This window comes from Oryza glaberrima, chromosome 3, assembly GCF_000147395.1.
Source record: "Oryza glaberrima chromosome 3, OglaRS2, whole genome shotgun sequence".
Classification (NCBI taxonomy): domain Eukaryota; kingdom Viridiplantae; phylum Streptophyta; class Magnoliopsida; order Poales; family Poaceae; genus Oryza; species Oryza glaberrima.
The window spans coordinates 33,531,047-33,552,609 of NC_068328.1; the positions used below are offsets into that span (position 1 = coordinate 33,531,047).

The window sequence follows — 21,563 nt, forward strand, 5'->3', positions numbered from 1 at the left end:
AAACGGTAATCTCCACAAGAATACAGTAAATATGGAAATGATCGGTACAACAACAAAACCATTTTAATTTTTATTTATATTTTTTTACCATTTCTATTTTTATTTCGGTCGATTACCATTTCCATATGGCTCGGTTGGTACAAAATCAGAAACGAATATCGGTCGACCGAAAATTTTCATTACTGTTTTGGAATTCACATTACCGTTTTCACCCTTGGATGGAGGGTATTTAGCTTTCTGTCTGAAGAAAATCTGTTGATTACTACTACTGGTGTTGTACTTGATTTGTAAAGTGAAAATTAATTTCTTGATGTCTTGCAAGTAAAGGTTTTTGCGGGAATTGGGGCAAGTAGGAGTAGTACATATGTGGAGCAGATGACCAATTACCAACATCGTTTGGTGAAGGTTCCATGATTCTAACAAAGGTCAATAGTACACATACTTGCCCTACAAACTAGTGCTAACTACAGAGATTGATTAGATTAATAGAGCTACTAATGAAACTTTAAGTTTGGTTTTCAGGGATTATGTCTGTGGAGTGTCATATCCGACTAGTTAGAGGAACAGTTGGTCATGCCTTTTGTCAGGTACACACTAGTACCCTGAAAATGTGCTCTTTCAGTTCTTTCTTTCTTATCACTTTTGTAAGTTACTTTCATTAGCAAAACTGACAGTCTAATTTCAAATACTCCTTACGTATTTCTCTCTTCTGTTGATGTTGCTTAAAACTCTGAAGTTCCAAAGAAGTGTACGCATGTCAGCCTGAGTGCCCGATAGTCTGCACTTGGAACATTTTTTTTCTCAGAATGGATGACACCAATATGTTTCAATCTACCAGACTACCAGGCCTTATCTGTATTAATTCCGAGTTCTCAAGCAAAATTTTCAAGGTTGAACTTATGATAACTGATAGCACAAAACTTTTGGTATTGATCAGCACTAAAGCAAGCATGACAAATAGGCAACTCTTGCTTGACGATAGAACTGAAACCTTAATCAAATCAAACAATTTGATGTCTTACTTCGCTTCTAAGTCTGAGGAAAGAAAAACTTAACGAACACAAAAGTTCACGAGATGATATTGACCATCAAACCCATAGAGAGAGGGTGTATAACCTACCCGTTGCATAACATAGACCTGAACAGTTGTTCTTGTCTGCTGAAATCGACATTACTTGGGACTTGGACACTTGGTAGCAGATAGCACATAACTGTCGAATACTCAACTGAATTTCATGAGATAGAAGTTCCTTCTCCAGCCTGTAAGGTCATCTTTCTGCATACTACTAATTCTCGAAAAGTGATAGGAGCAGAGAATCAGACTCTTGAAACAGCCAGATATAGGTGTTTGTAAGTTGCAACTCCTTTTAGTTGTCCAGCACATAGTACTAAATTAAGGTTGGAAAAATGAAGCATAATACTTTTATCTGATTGAGGAAAAAAATGAGATAAATTTAACCTCCAAATCCAAGAATGAGCGTCTTAAACATTAACTGCATTTCAAAACGGCCCAAATAAAATCTATAGATTTGGGCCTCACAAAACCTATTTCATGAGCACACTATCCTCGCTTGACCTTACTGAAATCTAATTGGGTTTTCCTTTTCTGATAGCAATCCCTGGATTGCATTTGTTTAATTTACTTTAATTTCAGTAGCAAAACTCTGATCTGTTGGTGTTTGCTTAAACTCTGATGAATAAATTTGTCTTATCTGAAGGACTAACTATGGAGTTCTGAACTGGTATATCTGTATGCCAGCCTGACAGACTACGGTTGGAACAGGTTGTTTTCAGAATGGATGAATATGTTTTGGCCTATCTGTATTCCGACTTCTCAAGCAAATTTGTCAAGGTTGTACTTATGACATTGATCAGCACTAGAGCAAGCGCCCCACAAACAAACAATTCTAACTTGACTGCACAACTGAAACCTGAATCAAATAGAATAGATGGATATCTTCCTTTTCCTTCTAAATGGAGGCCAGAAAAACTTGCTGAACACAAAAGCTCAGAAGAAGGCATCCCGTTGTTCATATCATATCGATCTACTATACTCGATCTTAACTGAATCACATCACGAAATGATGGTGACAGTCAAACCCATAGAGAGGAGATGTAACCTACTACCGTTCATGCCATCGACCTAAACAGTTCTTGTTGTCTGCCCGAAGTCGGCATCAGTTTGGACTTTGGAGAAGAGATCATATAACTGTCGAATATCCGACTGAACAGCTTAAAATTCAGTGTCTTCATATAACCAGATAGGTGTCTGTAACTCATATAATTTGATGAGTTTTTTCCATCTCAAAAAACGAACATCTTTATCTGACGATACACTGAAGCAGCCACTAGACAACTGATTATATTTGCATCCGAGTAAAAAAAATATAGCGTGCATCCGAAGAAATTTGCATACTCTAGTGGCCTGCATGCACATCCGAAGAAAATTGACGTCGTTTGGAAAAAACGCCGATTGGGGGTTCGGAGTTTTATTTCATCCAACCCCTTGACAATGTATTCCAGCTGGGCCGAGTAAAAGAAGGGCCAACAAAATCACGGAAGGAATAAGTTCACATTCATCCCTCAACTTTACATCGAGTTGAGTTTAATTGACATTACTTATCCCCAATATCAAAAATCTTCACCATTAAACTATACAAAACTGTGTAATTTGGGGATTCTACAGTGATTACTAAACACATGGTAATTCTTGTGCTTCAGGTTTCCACAGTTCATGGTAATTCAGAACATTGAAAATTTTAGGGTTAATAGCCAAAGTGGTCCTCCAAGTTTTATCTGAGGCTTAGTTTAGTCCTTAAAGTTTCAATCTGTCCATATTAGTCCTTCAAGTTTTTATTTTAGTTCAAACTTACCCTTGAACCTACTTAGAAGTCACATGGCTAAATATAACCAACAACTTCTCTTGATAAATGAAACTTATACCCCTTATTCACATATATATGAAAAAAATGCGTGCAATGAATTTTTTTTATGAATAATGCATACTAATTTATGTAAAACGAAAATAAATTATATATTTTCAAGTATATACAATAGCCATTAGGCTCAAGTTTCATGTGCACATGTTGAAATAACAGGAAGTATATTTGCAATGTTGTTTATTCATCTTGGTTTCTCTTTTCTAGTGTATAATTGTATATAAATTAAAGGTAAAAAGGGAAATTTTTCTAACATAAATGTTGACTAGAAATACCCATATGGCATATTAAATAGGCCCAAGGATGATTTTAAGCCAAAACATATATTTAGAGGACATATATGGACAAAATAAAACTTGAAGTATCAAATTAAGCCTTGAGTAAAACTTGAGAGACTAAATTAACTATCCACCCAAAATTTTAACCAGACTCACTAGTGTTCAGATGTTTCTATAGTACTACTACTTGAGCAGATTTCAGATTAGTGAAATTTAGCACAAATTAATGGCACTTTCCCAGTCACCAAGAAAGATAAACGCAGAAGATGGAGCACTTTCACCAAGAAAGACAAATTAATTGAGCACGACGAGGGAGCCACTCTGGCGCCGTCGTCGGGGACGGTGGAGGAGACGGCGAATTTGCGAAAGTATTGCGAATTCGTTAGCCCACTCGTCTACCTTGACCTTTCATGTAATCTTAGGCAGTGTTCGGAATCCCCTTTCCTAACTCTCTACTCTCATTTTTCACGCGCATGCTTTTCAAACGGTTAAACGGTGTGTTTTTTTACAAAAAGTTTACATACAAAAGTTGCTTAAAAACATATTGATCCATTTTTTAAAAAAATAGCAAATACTTAATTAATTACGTGCTAATAGACCGTTTCGTTTTTCGTGCCCAAACTTGCAAACAAAGCCTTAGGCTTTTCTTTTTCTAATTTCGGCCCACTAAAATGCAACCTCCAATTCCTGGATCAGATCCAAAGTTCGCAAATACAAACTGCAACTCCAGGTTCTTGCTGAACAGAGTGATCCTGAACAGGTGATCACTTTGGTACTCAACAATCCAAGATTGATTTTCTCAAGATCACAGGATTTTAGTTAATCTTGATGCAGTTAGAAGCGCTTGCTATACACTACTCCTTTATGACACTACTATACTAGTGTCCGAATGCACCAAGCCACCGCCGCCAACCTCCCTCCCTGGCCTCCTCCGCCGGCGCCATGTCCGCCAACGTCTCCTCCCCGATCTGGCCGCGGGGGGCCTAGATCCGGCGACGGGAGAGAGGGATGTGATGGGCGGCGACGAGAGAGAGAGAGGGAGGTGGCCCTACTCATCGTCCTCGCGGCCACAGGCGACAGAGAGGCGATTGACGGCAGCGGTGAGAGGGAGAGAGAGAGAGGCGAAGAAAAAGAGAAGTGGAGGGGCGGCGGCGAAAAAAGAGAGATTTTGTGCGGGAGGGAGAGATTAGGGGTAGGGTAGTAAAAATATACATGGGTTTTGTGGCCTAGGATACCCGTTGTAGGCTGGAGTATCTCTTCCAACTTACTCTAGATTTTGAGGAGTCCATCTGGAGTGTCCGCCATTAAGAGATGAGTTTTCCGGAGATCATCCTCAATTAGCGTGAACACTCTAATTTAGTTTTGATTGTAGATGTCCTTAGGAGTATTTATTTTCTCCCAGTCCTATTCTGATTCCGTCGGCAGGGAACTCAAACAGAGAGTCGGAATCCACTGCGGAACGGATTGGCGGCCGCCACGCTGATGTCGGTGAGGGAGCGATGATGTCGATAAAATAGAGTGAACTTTTTTCAGGCGATAATCTGCCACGTCCTTCTTGGTTGATCTCTGCATCTCCCGTACCAAAGCATTTTCGCCGTCTCCACCACCCTTTGGCCGTCTCCACCGATTCATCAGGGCAGGGCAGATGGAATCAGGCGGCGCCAAGCGAGCAGCAGCGTAAGAAGAGCAAGGGGAGGAGGAGAAATCGCATATTTTTCGTGGTGGATGAGAAGAGGCTGGATACTGGTGGCAACGGCATATACTTCGTCTTCACCCTAAATCTCAAGCCCATGTTCGCCGACGCCGGCGACGACGACGATTGGGCAACGATGAGGGCCTTACCTCCTCCAATCGCGCGGTTCGATTCGCTGGAGCGGTGCGCCGAGCGCCTCGACTTCGCCCTCGTCGGATCCAACGTCGTCGCTGTCAGCACGCAGAAGCGCACCCTCCTCTACGACACCGCCGCCGCCGTGGTGTCGAACGGTCCGGAGCTCCGGCACGCGACGATCGGCGGCACGGCCCTCATCCCGCTGGGGACCCGACTGTACGCCACGGACAACCGCCCGTGCGAGCCCGACCCCTGCTTCCAGGTCCTCCTCCCGCCCGCCACCCCTGTCGCCGGGTCCGGCGGCCGGCGCCGGCGCCATTGGTCGTGGCGCGCGCTGCCCGATCCACCGGCCGACTTCTCCATGGTCCGTCCGGCCCCCGCGATGATCTTCTGCAACACCACGGCCTTCGTGGCCGCCGGCGCGCGCATCTGGGTGTCCGCGCCGGACAGGGGCACCTACTCCTTCGACACCACCGCCCATGGGAATGCCATGGCGTGGCGCAAGGTAGGCGACTGGGAGCTTCCATGGGTGCGGCGCGCCGTGTTCGTGCCCGAACTCAACCTTTGCTTCGCCATGTGCCGGACAAGGTACTGCCTCTGCGCCTTCGACGTCCCCTCCGCCGAGCCGGCGGCGGCGGCGCCGGTGACCAGGTACGCGTGGGTGGAGGAGACGTACCCTCGCGAGTGCCTGGAGCGGGGATATTTCCCGCATGGGCCGGCGAGCCTGGCCTACCTGGGAGATGGCAGGTTATGCATCGGCTGGACCATCATCGTCGAGTTCGGCGAGCAATACGGCTATTCTAATATGCCCACGCGCTTCGCCCTCCTCCTCATGGCTGTCCAAGTCGTCGCCGTCGCCGGAGAAGAAGGACAGCTGCGCCTTGTGAAGCACAAGGCGCGCTGCTACCTCATGTCAAACCGAGCACAAGAGATCTTCCTCCTCCAGCCCTCTTTGTGAGAAGAAGCTGCTGCTGCTGCTGCTTATTCTTCTTCTTGTGTTATTTATCTGCTGCTACTAGTATTTGTTCACCCATGATATCTCTTACTATTATGTTTGGTGTTGAAATGTACTCCTTCCATTACATGTCGTTTTCATATTGGTCAAATGTCTTGTTTAGTTTACGAAAAAAAATAGATGTCACATCAAATATTTAGACGCCTAGGAGAACTCGATGGTGACGTGGTAGTCCTTGGCCCTGAAGATGCTGAGCGAGTCCTGACCCCGGAGCAGCGAGTCTACTGCCCTAGGCCGCCGCGCCCGCGAGAGGAGGTAGGGAGCCCCGCCATCGTCATCATTGCGTCCCCGGCTTTGCTGGCGGCCGCTCGAGTGGCAGCAAGATGGAGGGGAGGAGAGGAAGAGGTTGGCGGTGGCGCGCTCGCCTGGTCGCCGCCCTGGGGATGAGCGGCACGAGGGCCAGCCCTCCGATTCGACCAGTTCTTCTTGTCTGTTGAAGTCGGCATCAATTTGGAGTAGAGATCATATAACTGTCAAATACCCGGCTGAACAGCTTAAACATCAGAGTCTTCAGATAACCAAGATAGGCGTCTGTAACTCCTCTAATTTCATGATATTTTTCCAGCATTAGTTCAGGAAACAAACATGTTTATCTCACTATCTGACGAGACACTGCAGCAGCCACTAGACAGTAGTAAGGTGGAGACTAGAGAGGGTAGCAGGGAGCTTGAATTGTTGTGTTGCCATCCTGACTCACTGACTATAATTTGGTGCTCAGTAGCTGTTGCAAGTAATAGTACTATTCTTCAGAAAAGATTTGCCGGTTATCAACATGTAATGCCAGATAAACTGGATAAAAAATCATCATAAATCTACCCTATAGTTCAACAAATGGTTTCACTCATCACTAGTAATATACCCGTGCTAACGCTACGTTGTCATAATTTTTTTTTAATAAATTGTTAAAATTTCATGTTTGAGAAAATAACTTTTCTAGAATCCATCCAATTAAGTTTTAATTCCATTCAGATCATATATAAATATATTTAAGGCACAACACAATACTATGATATCGAGGGCATCGACCATTATATCCAATCACTTTAATATACTCCCTCCGTTTTTAAATATTTGATGCCGTTGACTTTTTTAAATATGTTTAACCGTTCGTCTTATTCAAAAAATTTAAGTAACTATTAATCATTTTTCTATCATTTAATTCATTGTTAAATATACTTATATGTATACATATAGTTTTACATATTTCACAAAAGTTTTTGTATAAGATGAACGGTCAAACATGTACTATGAAATCAACGGTGTCAAATATGTAGAAATGGAGGGGGTACAATATAGAACAATATATGTCCACACACAAAAAATGAATGATAGAGTTATTCCATTAATTTGTTGTGGCTGTAAAACAAGTTCAAAAATAATATTGACTGTATGGCATATCTTAGTAACTTATTTCATTTGCTATAAAAATGGAAAGTAGGGATAGAGGAAAAAATCATCAAGATATATACTAACAAATGACCAGCAGCTTCCAGCTGGAAGTATTTCTATATTAGAAAAAGGGGAGCAGTTTTGCCTAGTCTGAATTTTATGCCTTTGGGTTTTCCTAACAGGGTTATACCCAAATAATATGGCCATACTAACTTTTTATTATACATATGGAGTAAGAAAAATTCAATCAAGGGAATATTCATTAAGCCTCCCTCTATTACTGTGACCTTGGCTCCTATCAGGTAACCAATTAATGGTAAGCAGAAGATTAAAAAATCTTTGACCATCTCATAGAGCTTGTTCAAAGCCAAAGGCGATCTGATGGATGACATTGTTATTCATTCTGATCACTCCATCTCCAGCATATTTATTTACAGGTTGTACAATCAAATGATGGTAGATTTTTGGCATGCCTACGTACCAACCTGCAAACAGAGAAGGAATGAATTCATAAAGTATGCAAATAAGATTACAGTTATGTCGTAGACTTTTATACTGGTCAAGCTTTGTGATAGCGGCCAGGGAGTAAGAAATGTGCACACTTAGAACATGCAAACTGGATGTACGATGTATCCCAATTCCAAATTGGTAGGATTACACCATTGATCAAAAGAAAACATTGGGATGATTAATTTTAGAATACTGTAGAACGTTGGTATTATACATGGCTGTTGAGATTCACTCTATTTTGACCAGGGGAAGAAACCTTTTAGCTGTTGCACTTGAATCTTGAATCATGTACAGAGGTAAATCAATTTGTTGCATTTATAACTTCTTATTGAGTTGTTATTTACTTATTTTTCATTCAGAGTGCAAATGAAATAATAACTCTGCTGTTTTCACCCTATGCTCATTTCTTTTCCAAATTAACTCGCGGTAACATATGAACAATCAATTCATCTTATAAACACACAAATAGGTACTAATCCACAGGTCAGGATCTACCTGCTTATTCAACAACTGAATTCCTTTATTAAGCTTAACAGCTCTTAAGTCTTTACCTGATGGTTCCAGCTAAGTACAAATTTCATGTGTAATGCACTGACGCACCTTCCACCTCAGGGGATGGAATCTGTCTTTTTTTCACCATTTTTTAATTTCACGTTGTTTCACAGAAGGAAAAAAAATGATGTGAGAAATTACAAAGTTAGTATTTTAATCCTCAAAGTCTGAGCAACTCCGGGATCTGTCCTGTTGGGATTGTGTGGCAAAATGGAATAATGGTTCTATCTTTCTGTTAACCGATATAATTGGAGAGAAGGTAGTATGGCTACAGCTCTTGCAAATTCCTTCCCTTGTATATGAGAGACAACCAAACGAGTCAGGATAGAAAACAGACATTATTCCCCTTTGCAAGGAATATATAGAAGTCAAAGTCTCAAGGGTATTTCAGATGAGTAAATCCACATGCACAGATGCAAAAGAAAAAAAAGAAAAAGAATATTTGCTCATATCAATCACTCAAGGAAAACAGGAAAAAAAAAGAGAAGAAACTGCTTTTACCTTCAATTAAGGTAATGATGAACTGAGGATGTCGATGGGAAACAGCAGGATATGGGCACAGGAGGTCTCCGATAGGCAAGTCACGCACGACGATCTCCTGAACTTGTGAAAATTAGCGAAATTTCTGAGAATTGAAAAGAAGCTAAAACATCTATTTTCAGTTATTTACTCAGAGGGTAAGAAGGAGAATGCAAATAAAAAATATATGAGCCTAGCATTTCATCCCAAAATATATAAACCTAAAATGTTCAAGACTTTGCCAATAAGAAGTCTAAAATGGATACCACTGAATCTTGTCTAGTAATTTGTTTTCTCAACCTTCTCCAATCCATGGCATTATTAAATGAAATTTATTTTCCAAAAAAAATATTGATCAGTAGTTAATTGGGCCGGCTTGTTAACATGATGAAGTATGCAGATTCATTGCCTTACTATTGAAACTAGGAATAAAATGATATGATTGGTGAAATGATCCATTTCCTATATGGCATTTCTCAAGAATACTAATCTATAATATGGCTGCTATTGCGATTAACCTTGCACGAATTAAGTCATATCCTACTTAGATAGCTCACAGATTATACTCGCTTAATCGCTGCATCTAAAAACTAACGTATAGCATTCCAAGAAAACAGAAGCACGTGGAGCCATTTATTTGTGAGGAGGAATTCTCATTGTGTAACACTATGTCACAATATATCTGAAAAACAAAATTTGGTTGAATCTGCCTAAGTGTGCAATTATGTGGAAGAAAGGGGAATAACAATCAAAGGAGTGGAGCAGGCAGCGGATTGGGATCAGACCTGAGTGGAGCACTGGGTGTCGATGGGAAACAGCAGATATGGGCACAGGATGTCTCTAATCGGCGGGGTCACGCACGGCAGATCACTGCTGCCGATGTCGCATAAATGTTGTTTTTTATCCTAACAAAGCAAGTTAATGTCTTATTGTAATTTTTCCTAACAAAGCAAGGCAATGTCTTACTGTAAATTTATAAAGAAATATTGAAATGTGTGAAGATAGTCTTTAATCGTCTCATATGCTTGACCCTCAAATATTATAATTGAGTTGAAGCTGCAAGATAATGAATCATCAAAATGTATATAGTGTACTATGCATATTATATGATTTGAAATTATAGTCTGTACAGGTTGTGGTCTATATTACATTGCATTATATTTGAATATTAGGACAATAAACTATACAATCAAAACAACTGTAAATTCCAATCGTGAGCCAGTCAGCAAAATGTAGACTCCTTGGATCAAGGAAAATTCTCAGAATATGGTACGGAGTCGGTGTTCCTTTTGTGTCGACAACTTTTGTGTTGCCAATTGTTGTCACAGACATTTGAAATATGTGTATATATAACAGCACTTGACATCACAGAATGAAGAAAAAGATATACTAAAAAAGAAGGGAGAAGTGTCTTACGTTGAGTGCTGTGATCTAAACAGCGAGCGCTTTTCGCCGTGATCTGGAGAGGATCGGTGCATTCAACTGCAGACAGAGTGATGGAGGATCAGCGTAGATGCTTTTGACTGCGGGGTTCTGGAGACAGGGGATCAGCGACGAGGCAGGAGCTTGGACTGGGGGTCGTCCGTGGACTGGCGGCGCTAGCCCGATGGAGATCTTGGCGGCGGCGCTGGGGACCGGGGAGACGCTGCGTCGGCCACGAATTCGGGCGGCGGCAACGGCCGGAGGACACCGCGAGGATGCGCAATGGTCGACAACCATCCGGTTGTGGGGAATCGACGACGGCGCCATTATAATTTTGAGCAATAAGCGGCTAGGTTTTGGAATGGGAGGGGGTGGAGAGGGGCTGAGGCACCAATACGTCGGCGACGGAGGAGAGATGGTTGAAGAGGTGGACAGCTGATGGCGGAGCGATTTCCGCCTTTCCGGCGTCAACGCGTGCAGGCGACGGGAGGACTTCGTGCGCCGGGGATCGGTGGAGCAGAACGGCGTGGAAGGCGTCAGCGGCGACGTGAATCCTGGCGGAGGACAGGCGATGGGGATCGGTGGAGGGCGAGCCGGCGGCGGTGGCAGATCGGTGAGGCAGAGGACGGCGCGACGGCTGATAGGGAGGGGAGCGCTGATGGCGGAGCGGTTTCCGGCGTCGCGCGTGCGGGAGCGGAATTTGTGAGAGGCGCGGGTGCGAGTGGGAGAGCGAGAGAGAGGGAGACGGACCGTGCGGCGCGAGGGAGGGGGCGTACGGGCACGGCGATTGAGGGAGGTGGGATCGATCTCGATCGTTGAGATTTCACCAAGATGATATGAACCGTTACACTCATTCTTTCATTTCTCATGGAACGGTCCAGATTAACTCGGTGAAATCCGAACGGCTGAGATCGATCCCACCTCCCACTTCCCTCAATCGCGGCGCACCCCTCCCCTCTCTCTCTCTCTCGCTCTCCCACTCGCACCTGCGCCAGCGCCGCATCCCCAATCCCGCTCCCGCACGCGCTGACGCCGGAAACTGCTCCGCCATCAGCGCTCCCCTCCCCAACAGCATCGCCGATCTGCCCCGCACGTCGTCAAGGGTGCCGGCTCGCCGCAGTCTACATCGCCGCCCACTCCGTCGTCATCGAATCCGTCCTCGGGCAGGAATCACGTCGCCGCCGATGCCCTCTGCGCCGATCTGTTCCTCACCGTCACCGATCCCCGCTGCCGGCTCGCCCTCCACCGACCCCCCGCCGGAAGCCCTTTTGTCGCCAGGTCTCCGCCAATGCATTCCACACCGAGCTGCTCCTCGCCGCCACCGATCCCTGCTGCCAGGTCGCTGCCGACGCCTTCCGCACCGAGCTGCTCCTCGCCGCGCCGCCACGACGACGACGATAGACTCCTCAGCAAGTCGCTCCTGCCGACCACCTAGCTAGCTAGCTAACGTCTTGACGATGTGTTTGTGGCTAGCTAGAGCTCTAATGCGGCAGCTTGTATGGTGTGGCTGGGAGACGACGACGCAGCGTGTGCGAGAGGATGGGAGTCACGAGCTCCAGCCTTAAGGGAGGGGAAGGAGCATAAAAAAAATTGAGGGATGGAAAGAGAAATAAAAAGTTAAAAACAGAGAGAAGACAAAATAGAAAAAAATTTGGAAGGTTGGAAGAGAGGTTCAGAAAATTTAATTCAGTGGCTCATGACCGTTGTTCTAAAGGTAAATAAGCATGATTTTCTACTTGTATATTGCAATTGTTAATCGGTTGATGAAAAGACTCCAAAATCTCAGTAGAAAGTTATACTAATAGCATCGCTGCATTTCAAAGGTCATGATCATGTAGATAGGCCTGCAGTTCGCTGCCGAGGTGCAGGATAGCTAGGAAGGAGATAACTGGAGCAGTACTTGTGTCATAGACTGATAGACAGTGCCGATCGACGAGGTGAGCTCTTAATTTGTAGTTTCATATGTAACTGCATTATCTGATTATTGTCAGTTCGTCATACAGTTGCATCGAGAACACTGGGCTTTTGGTCCCATAGCTTCAAACAAAAAGACTGCTTTGTAGTTTCAATCTGGAAATCCATTTTCGTTGGTCCCATGCAGTGATGGTAAAGACAGTTTGACCTATTGTTTCTGCTATTGTTAATATGTACAAGGTGTGCTATCGGTGTTTATATGAACATATGCTATCAGTCATGCATATCAACTATCTGTTTATTTTCGCTTTCCCAAATGGTGAATACTATATGTTCCATGGCATTTTACAGGCCACTTTTTGGGGAAACCATAGTAATACACTTGTATGTTTATTATTGTGGGTTAACTGCATAATTTACGTTCGGACTTGTTCCCTGTAAAGCCAACATAGCTGGACTTTGTATTCGAAATACCGATAGCCATCTAAAACTGGGCCAACATTGTTTCAGATTTATGGGCCAAATATTTTTCCATTTTTTCCAGCATTTGGTTGTTTCTTGTTGTTATTTGAGATTTATAGGACTGGTCTTGATCTGGGTGAAATGCTTAATTGATGTAAAATTTGACCTTAAATTGCAGCCATTATCCAGTCAATCTTACACAGAAGTACTGGCAGTACTGTTGAGCTATAAAATACAGCTCATAAGAAGTTTATTTTTTTTCACATTTCTCATAACTTTGTCGATTTGCTCAGTAATTGTGCATAAGACTGAAGACCCTTTCCCAGTAACTGGTCTACATGAACCTTTGTCAAAGCTGCTAAGCCTTTTCAACAAGTTGGATCTGCAAACTGATAATCATCTGAGAAAATATTAGGCACAATTATTAGACTCAAATAAGAGTGTCTCAGTTACCCATATTTGTTTATATGATTCAAGAATTCAAAATATTTGCAGCCACTGAATCCTTATTAATACTTTTCTATTCTTCTATGTAGACTTTACATATATATACTAACCCTCTACTGACTGGACGGGTGATTTGATCTTTGCATATAATGGCCCTGCACTGATTTGATTTGGACTAGCATAATTAGTATAAATGGTAATACTGTTCTAGCATATTTATATGCCTTTTCGCATGAAAATGTTGTGTTTTTTATTTAGGAGCTCCATAGCATTGGTGCTCTGAGCACTTAAATGCCAGCATAGAACTCAATTCAAGTACTTGAGTGATTTGATTGTATCTTGAATCTTATTAGAAAATTGGGCTCCACACTGCGCCGGCAACCCCGGCGGGCAACCTCTGCACCGCCACCTCCCCTGTCGTCTGGTTTCCACCGCCGGTAAGAAATTGCAGAACCCCACGTTTAATTTAATTAAAGATCTTTTCTGTTCAGAGCTGCAGATTAGGTGTTTAATTTCTTCATGGCACCCTTTGTGCAGAAGGAATTGCTCAAATCAGGTATGTCTCTATTCCTATTATTACCTACTCATGTACTCCTGTTCATATCTTCTGGCTGAATTCAGAATGTATTATCAGATCAATTACTTCAGTAAATTTTATGTTACATAACGAATTGAATGAAGTTTGTATCCATGTGGTGGAACCTGGGTTGTTCCAAGATGAATGACTGGGTTACTCGCTCAGAAAATTATCAACTGAAATTCTCACCAAACCACCATACTTAACATGGAGAAGCAAAATATTTTAATGCAGGCGGAATTTACATGCTTCACATTAATCTCTTCTGGTCAATGTGTTGTTGCAACCTATGCTGAAAATAATGTCCCTTCCCACCTTGATTCCTTTACTATATTGGGTTATTATTGCAAGGTGTACAACTTAAGGGGTCCAATCTGTATTGTGTCTTGTACATGTCATAAATTAGTAGGTTACAGCTTCCTGCAAATAGTCCTTTTCAATGGATGTTCCTGATAAATGCACTTAGTGATTCTCCTTAATAATTGAATGTGAGAGGTTTTTTATTTATTTAATGTGAAAATAGATTTATTTCCCATGTGACCTATTAACTGTGACAGTTTCAATGTTGAGACAAATTGCTGACTTTCTCAAAACAGCTATGCGATAGTAAGCTAAACACACGCATGGAGTATTGTTCTTTGTACATTTAGCTAGGATAGCAACCGATGCTAGCAGCTCTTACTCAAATCTGATATAACTTTCAGTATACTGTTAAACTTTGAGTCATTTATTTGCGTGGAGTGCAAACTTAAGTTTATTATTTATATGCCCTGGAGCGTATACTGAAATTTATTGTTTATATGCCCTTGCTTTTATATTCAGCCATCACGTTTTACTAATAATTGTTTTATATCCTTACTCGTACTGTTGGCTCATATCAGACACAAGTGAAGTTATTTGAGGGATCACTAGCTGTACCAATTTCTTTCCAGTCACATTGGTGAATAAAATTGGTATAGGTACTGCAACTGGATCAGTCGCACAGAACTTTCTCTAAATTGGATTGGCCTCATTCCTGATGACTACATAAACATCATGGAAAAAATTGTATGCGATGTGTGTTTGATCCTAGGAAGTATGTGATGTGGATTTGGGTGATCTTACCGTCTTGTTGGCTTTTACATGGCATGATTGACAGTGTGTAAATAAAATCATTTAGTGCTCTGTAAAAATATATGTTGCTTGTTGATGTCTTAATGGGCATGGATAACATTGTCATCTTACATAAATGCTATGATTTTTTTTTCACTAGTCTCTGGACAAATTTATATTCAGCAGCACAACATGCACACTTAAGTTCCACTTGAGCATATAGTTCTCTTTAATCCTTCTGGCACATCAATCTCATGGTCTGCTCTGTTTCATACTATATGTTAACACTTGTGTCTAAATATGTACTTTTGCCATTGGTAAATTTTAGTAGTCGTCCCGTGTAGATATTGAAGAAGATGTTAACGCGATGACCAACAATTGTTATATACATTATGAAACTATTACTTTGATATTTGTATCATATCAAACTGTTATTTGGATTTATATTCACGCCCTTATGTTATGTTCTCAATAGGCTGCGGTCGACGTGTGCCTTGTGTGACAAATTGAATTGCACCGTAGCGTTTAGCACGGGCATATTATATAAGCTGACATTACTGGTGCTATCTAAAATGATTTGTTGGCAACGTTCTCTTTGTTTGACCACTAAATTTGTCCTCACCTTACGCTTTGATTGATCAGGGCGGCGTATGAAGTTAGATATCATAATACTCCGAAGGAAGGATGAGATCCAAACACAACTGCAAGTTTGCAACTCCTGGTTCTTGTTCAATAGAATGATCCTGAATTTGTGCATTGATGATCACAATGGTGCTCAAGAACGATTACAAGATTTAATCAACCTTGATGCAAAATGATGCCTTTGTCAGGTATACACTAGTCCAAACGTCGAGTTACCTAGGAGCATGGGTGGCGATCTAGTCTACGGATTGATAGTCACTAATATCTATGTTTTCTGATGGGGTTTTTGTTTTGTCCTTTTATGGCTGTGTGCATTTTATGCAGAGGTCAGGGGTGAGCTCAGTTGGAATGTGTCGTCTTGGTGTATTTGATTGAGTCTTAATAAAGTTTCCATTATTTAAAAAGGTATACACTAGTACCTGAAACTGTGCCTTTCACATTTCCATCTGAAGAAAAATGCAAATAAAAGGAGGAAAAGAAAACGCCTTTGGAGGTTCGGAGTTCCCTTGACCTCAAGGCCTGATGTGATTAAACACTAAATAAATTTCGAAACGGCCCAATAATTTGAGCCCAACGAAAAGCCATTCCTGGATGAGATCCAACCACAACTGAACTCCATGTTGTTGCTCAACAGAGTGACGGTGATCAATTGGTACTCAATATCGTGTTGGAGAATAAAACTTGTGCAAAACTTTCACTAGCAAATCCTGGATTGTGATTGTTTAAGTTTCTTTCTGTAGCGAAACTTGACTGCCAACCTCCAAAGTACTCCTTACTACTCTCATCTGTTGATTTTGATTAAACTCTGATGAATAAAACTGTGCTATCAGAAGGAAGGACTAACTATGAAGTTATGAACTGGTCCCTCAAAAAAGGAAAAGAAAAAGAAGTTATGAACCAATATATGCATGTCAGCCTGTCAGTCTATGGTTGGAACATGGAACATGTTGTTTTCAGAATGGCTGAGGGTGTGTTTAGTTCACGCCAAAATTAGAAGTTTGATTGAAATTAGAACGATATGATGAAAAAGTTAAAAGTTTGTGTGTACGAAAGTTTTGATGTGATGGAAAAGTTGGAAGTTCGAATAAAAAGTTGGGAACTAAACCAGGCCTGAATATCTACTACCAGGCCTTATCTTTGTTCCGACTTCTCAAGAAAATTTGTCAAGGTTGTACTTATGAGTTATGACATTGATAAGCACTAGAGCAAGCGCCACAAACAAGCAATTCTAACTTGACAGCACAACTGAAACCTGAATCAAATAGATCTTCCTTTCCTTCCAAGACTGAGGCGAGAAAAGCTTGCTGAACACAAAAGTTCAGAAGAATGCATCCCGTTGTTCATATCATCAGTCTACTATATTCGATCTTAACCGAATCACATCACGAAATGATGGTGACAATAAAACCAACGGAGAGGAGGTGTAAACCTACTACCGTTCATGCCATCGACATGAACAGTTCTTCTTATCTGCTGAAGTCAGCATCAGTTTGGAGTAGAGATCATATAACTGTCGAATACCCGGCTGAACAGCTTAGAAATCAGAGTCTTCAGATAACCAGATAGGCGTCTGTAACTCCTCTAATTTCATGATATTTTTTTCCAGCATTAAACATGTTTATCTCATTATCTGACGAGACACTGCAGCAGCCACTAGACAGTAAGGTGGAGACTAGAGAGAGTTGGTGAGTTCTACCATGAATTGACCAGAGTTCTTGCTTCCCGCAATTAAGAAGCAACTGATAACAATTATTCCAAACAAAAAAAGTATGGCGTGAATAAAAAAAATTGCATCGATATAGTGGCACGCGCATTCGAAGAAAATTGACCTCGTTTATTAGGGATTCGGATTTTTAGTTTCCGACCCCTCCCGTTATGGCCCAAATAATCTCTATAATTGGGCCTCATAAGCCCGCCTTGTTTTTGTAATTTCGGCCCATCAAAAGGCAACCTCCAATTCTGGATGTGAGATCCAAAAACATCTGTGCAACTCCAGGTTCTTGCTCAACAGAGTGATCCTGAATTGGTGATCACATTAGTTAATCTTGATGCAAGATCGTGGATTTTGTACACATGCAAGCAAATAATGCTAGCTTCTGTATTTTCACTTCGTTCAAAAAGAGAAGAGAGAAGAGGAGCAAGTATAGAGAGATTTGATTACATCGATCGCCAAGAAAAGAAATGGCGGGAACGGAGCAGATTACACCGATTAGTGACGACGACGACGACGACGATGGCGGCGGCGTGACGTCATGAGGTCAGATCGCCTCGTCGCGCGCGGGGAAGAAGAGCTTCCAGTAGAGCAGCTCGTTCCACGCGTCGGGGACGCCGGGGAGGCACCAGTGGGTGCAGTCGGCGTAGCTCCTCGGGTCGGCGGCGAGCTGCTCCGCCGTCGGCTTCGCCCACCGCTGCTCCCTGTACACTTGCGTGTGCGCGTCGCGGCGGAGCTCCGACATCCGGGTGACGTTCACCACCCCGACGGGCACCCTCGACGCCGCCAGCACCTCGCCGGCGACCTGCACCATCCGCCGGCTCGTGCTCCCGCGGTACGACGCCGCGTCGGCCGCGCCCACCGGCGTCGTCTGGTCGTAGCACTCGCCGCCGGCGCCGGCGTGCGACGGCGACGCCGTGACGAAGAACACCCGCGCGCTCTTGGGGTCCACGTTGCCCTCCAGCCACCGCGTCACCTGGTGCAGCACCAGCCTGTACGCCTCCGCCGCCTCCATCTCCACGATGTCCTTGCTCATGTCCTCGTCCGCGCCTCTCCTGCCAACCAGATCACACAAACAATCTCACAAACGAATCCATCGATCGTTCACGCCATGGATGAATCCGTATTTGCTAGCTACTCCCTCCGTTTTATAGGTTATAATACGTTTTTTCCTTTAGTCAAAATCAAGCTACTTTAAATTCAATCATTTTTTTAAAAAAAGTAGTAACATTTTCAACCTAAGATAAATTTATTATAAAAATATATTCAATCATTGATTTGATGAAACTAATTTAATATTATAAATATTACTATATTTATCTATAAACTTAATCAAATTTAAAACAATTTGTTTTGACCAAAGTCAAAACGTTTTATAACCTGAAACCTGCAATGGAGGGAGTAGCAGCTTACAGGATCTGGATCTTGTCGCCGGTCATCCACCAGAGGTAGGAGTTGAAGACGAGGACGTCGGCGCCCTTCCAGAAGGAGGAGTGCTTGTTCATGGGGGCGCCGCGGATGAGGCGGTCGTCGGGGACGGCGGCGCCGTCGGAGTTGGACTCGGCGAGCATGGGCGCCCAGTAGAACTCGATGGTGGCGTCGTAGTCCTTGGCCCTGAAGATGCTGAGCGAGTCCACCGTCTCGAAGGATCTGGACCCGCCGCCGCCGCCGGGAGCGCTGCGGTGGAGGAGGCAGAGAAGCGACGTGTACTGCCCCCGGAGCAGCGAGTCCCCGACGAACAGCATCCGCTTCCCCCGCAGCATCTCCAGCATCCCCGTCGCGTTGAAGCTGCAAAAAAGTGCAGAGTGATCAGATCAGATGATGTTTTTTTCTTTCCCATGGAAACTTGAATTCAGATGACTCTTTGTAAAAAGAAATACTCTCTTCTATAATAATTTCATTCTTTTTTCATCAAAAAATAATTTCATTCTTTTTAGCTCTTTTCTAGCTCTTTTCATTTGTCTCAAAATAAATTTATTTTTAAGTAATCGTTACATCGAAGTTTGTGGAAGCAGGAAATAAATGTATTGTGAGTAAATAAAGTGGGAAATAATTGTATTGAGATTTAATAAAATAGGAGTATTCTATTTTTTATTTTTATTGGTATGCATGTGATGGGTAAAATTTAAATTTATTTTAAGACGGAATGAATACTTTTTTATAATGAAATTTGTTTGTACTAGCAGTCCACATAGCGGTTGAGAAAGACAAAAGGAAAACAATAAAAAAAACAAATCTTTGCATTGGAATTTTGCATCTGGTAACATGTTTACGTCTTTTTTAAAGATGATTATACAAAATTTGTGGTCAATTTTTAGTCCTTTTTTTTAGTGTTCTGACTCGACAAGGCTGGAGTCCACTGCATGATGGATACCTGACCGGCTGACCCACCAAAACAACCAATATCTGGCACGTATGAGGACCACACGGTGCATGTTTGTCTACTTCCTTCACTGAAACCTCCATTTTGAAACCAAACTTTCCAAGAGTGAATCATCACAAAATGAAATCTTTCCTCTAAAGAGAGGCATACGATGTGCAGACGCCAAGACATGCAGATAAAATAATCACCACGGGGAGAGTTGGTAGCATGGGTCATCTGCCTAATCTGCTAGAGCTAATGAAACTCATTTCATTTATGTGATTCTATTACTCCCTCCGTCTCTCTAATATAAGGGATTTTGATATTTTACTTATACGATTTAACCACTCGTCTTATTCAATAAAATTTGTGCAAATATGGGAAACGAAAAGTTATGCTTAAAATACTTTAGATAATAGAGTAAGTCATAAATAAAATAATAATAATTTTTAAATTATTTAAGGTACGGAGGGAGTATCAGTTACTGCAAATGTGCACTGATCATTGAGTGAGTGCAGTGAGTGCATGGATCTTGGAATGCTCACACCTATATGAACTGAAAATTGTACTCCTCCTCCTGTTGTTACTGCTAGTACTAGGAGGAAGTAAATTTACTTTTACAATTGTCATGGACATGACCAAACCTACCAGCTGTCCTTCCATGCAAGGCCCTACTACTGCACAATGCATTATTGGCGTCCTTCCTGGATGTCATCACAAACTAGCACGGCAGTCGAGATGCAGCCCATCTCCTTTCCTATACCACGGTTAAACCCGTTCTCTTTTTAACCCCTTTGTAAAAAAAAAAAAGCATAATTAAATCCCAGTAATAACTGCCCCTTCCCCCCTGCATCTCGTTGCAGTTGAGCAAAGCAAAGTCACAGTCACGGCCTGCTTCTTTGGGTAAAGCCGCGCATTGGATTCTATCCTTGTTCACGGAGCAAGCGAGGTGGTGGTCGCCGGCGGCGACAATGGCTGGCCGGAGGAGGAGGAGGTGGATGAGCTTACCTTGGGAGGGAGCAGTCGCGCGGCTGCCAGCGCCAGCGCTGGTAGGCGGCGTCGGGGCGGCCGTGAGCCTGGCAGGTGAGGTCGGGCTGGATGTAGGGGCACTCCTCCTCGGCGTACCACGGCCGCGCCGCCTCGTCGAACACCCACTCCCCTTCCCCGACGTCGCACCCCTCCGGCGCCGCCCCCACCGCGAACGGCAGCAACTCCGGCGACTCCCCCTGCATTGTTGCCCAAAGCATCAGCATGCATGCGTCCGGGAAAAGAACGTACACGAAGTTGACACTACGCGTGCGTACCTGGGCGGCGGCGATGGCGGCTGCGGCGGCGAGGAGGGCGACGACGGCGAGAGCCCGCTGCATTGTGGCTGGTTGGTGCATTGGGATCTGGGTGCGAGGTGAGCTGAGCTGAGCCGAGCTCGCGAGTGAGGGTGGTAGAGAAGGCTAGTGAAGGAGATGGAGGGTTGGTTCAGATATAACGCAGGGACAGCGGCTCTAACTCTGTCTATCCCCCAACAACCGCACCGTAGGGACGACGACATTGGACACACCTTCTCCTGCCCTACGAATTCAGGCCACCATTTTTAATTTCAAATCCAAAACTTTTACAAAACAAACAACATTTTTTTTCCTCCACAATTTACTGCTGCAGACCTGCAGTGTTCATCACTGTTCACTGTGCTAGCACCGTACGGCAGATGCGTCTTTTTTTCTTGACAACTTTTACGTTTTACTGCTGCTAGACTGAAGATTTGGTTAGAGTTAGCTAGACAGGATTCTCTTGGTTGGAATTCTGTTTTTGTGTGGATTAATTTTGTAAGCCAGGACGATTAATCCATCTTTTTCACGTCATGCCTGAAAATCTGGAGAGAATTTTTTAGCTGTTGTTACTTGTGACTA

The 21,563-nt window shown here is 43.1% G+C and overlaps 1 protein-coding gene, 2 long non-coding RNA genes and 1 pseudogene across 8 annotated transcripts; 2 read left to right on the top strand and 2 right to left on the bottom strand.

The window, feature by feature from the left end:
- The first annotated feature begins 4,862 nt into the window (after positions 1–4,862).
- LOC127768484 (uncharacterized) lies at positions 4,863–6,477 on the top strand (annotated as a pseudogene).
- A 934-nt stretch (positions 6,478–7,411) lies between these two features.
- On the bottom strand, positions 7,412–11,128 carry LOC127768490 (uncharacterized). Its single transcript, XR_008016596.1, has 4 exons — positions 10,447–11,128; positions 9,816–9,935; positions 9,013–9,109; positions 7,412–7,934 (listed from the first exon to the last, which is right to left on the bottom strand). It is a non-coding gene; the product is annotated as an uncharacterized LOC127768490 (long non-coding RNA).
- Positions 11,129–11,420: 292 nt separating this feature from the next.
- LOC127768488 (uncharacterized) lies at positions 11,421–16,409 on the top strand. Of its 6 annotated transcripts, none has more exons than XR_008016592.1 (7): positions 11,421–12,166; positions 12,276–12,389; positions 12,456–12,558; positions 13,629–13,831; positions 14,734–14,811; positions 15,587–15,774; positions 15,911–16,409. It is a non-coding gene; the product is annotated as an uncharacterized LOC127768488 (long non-coding RNA). The 6 variants fall into 6 exon arrangements; XR_008016593.1 differs by having other exon boundaries at positions 13,629–13,712; positions 13,813–14,811; XR_008016594.1 differs by having other exon boundaries at positions 12,456–13,471; positions 13,629–14,811.
- Positions 16,410–17,599: 1,190 nt separating this feature from the next.
- LOC127768483 (probable xylan O-acetyltransferase 11) lies at positions 17,600–21,163 on the bottom strand. The gene is made up of 4 exons (XM_052294073.1): positions 20,964–21,163; positions 20,668–20,885; positions 18,711–19,085; positions 17,600–18,352 (listed from the first exon to the last, which is right to left on the bottom strand). Exons 1-4 carry the CDS (start codon positions 21,042–21,044, stop codon positions 17,845–17,847), a joined length of 1,182 nt encoding a protein of 393 aa, XP_052150033.1. The 5' UTR covers positions 21,045–21,163; the 3' UTR covers positions 17,600–17,844.
- Positions 21,164–21,563: the final 400 nt, after the last annotated feature.

Excerpts from the sequence above, each read along its gene's own strand:
- LOC127768483 (XM_052294073.1), bottom strand. The coding sequence starts at position 21,044 with ATGCACCAACCAGCCACAATGCAGCGGGCTCTCGCCGTCGTCGCCCTC. Across the intron at positions 20,886-20,963 it reads CCGCCATCGCCGCCGCCCAG|GGGGAGTCGCCGGAGTTGCT; the intron begins GTACGCACGCGT and ends GCAACAATGCAG. Across the intron at positions 18,353-18,710 it reads GGCGACAAGATCCAGATCCT|GAGAGGCGCGGACGAGGACA; the intron begins GTAAGCTGCTAC and ends TCTGGTTGGCAG.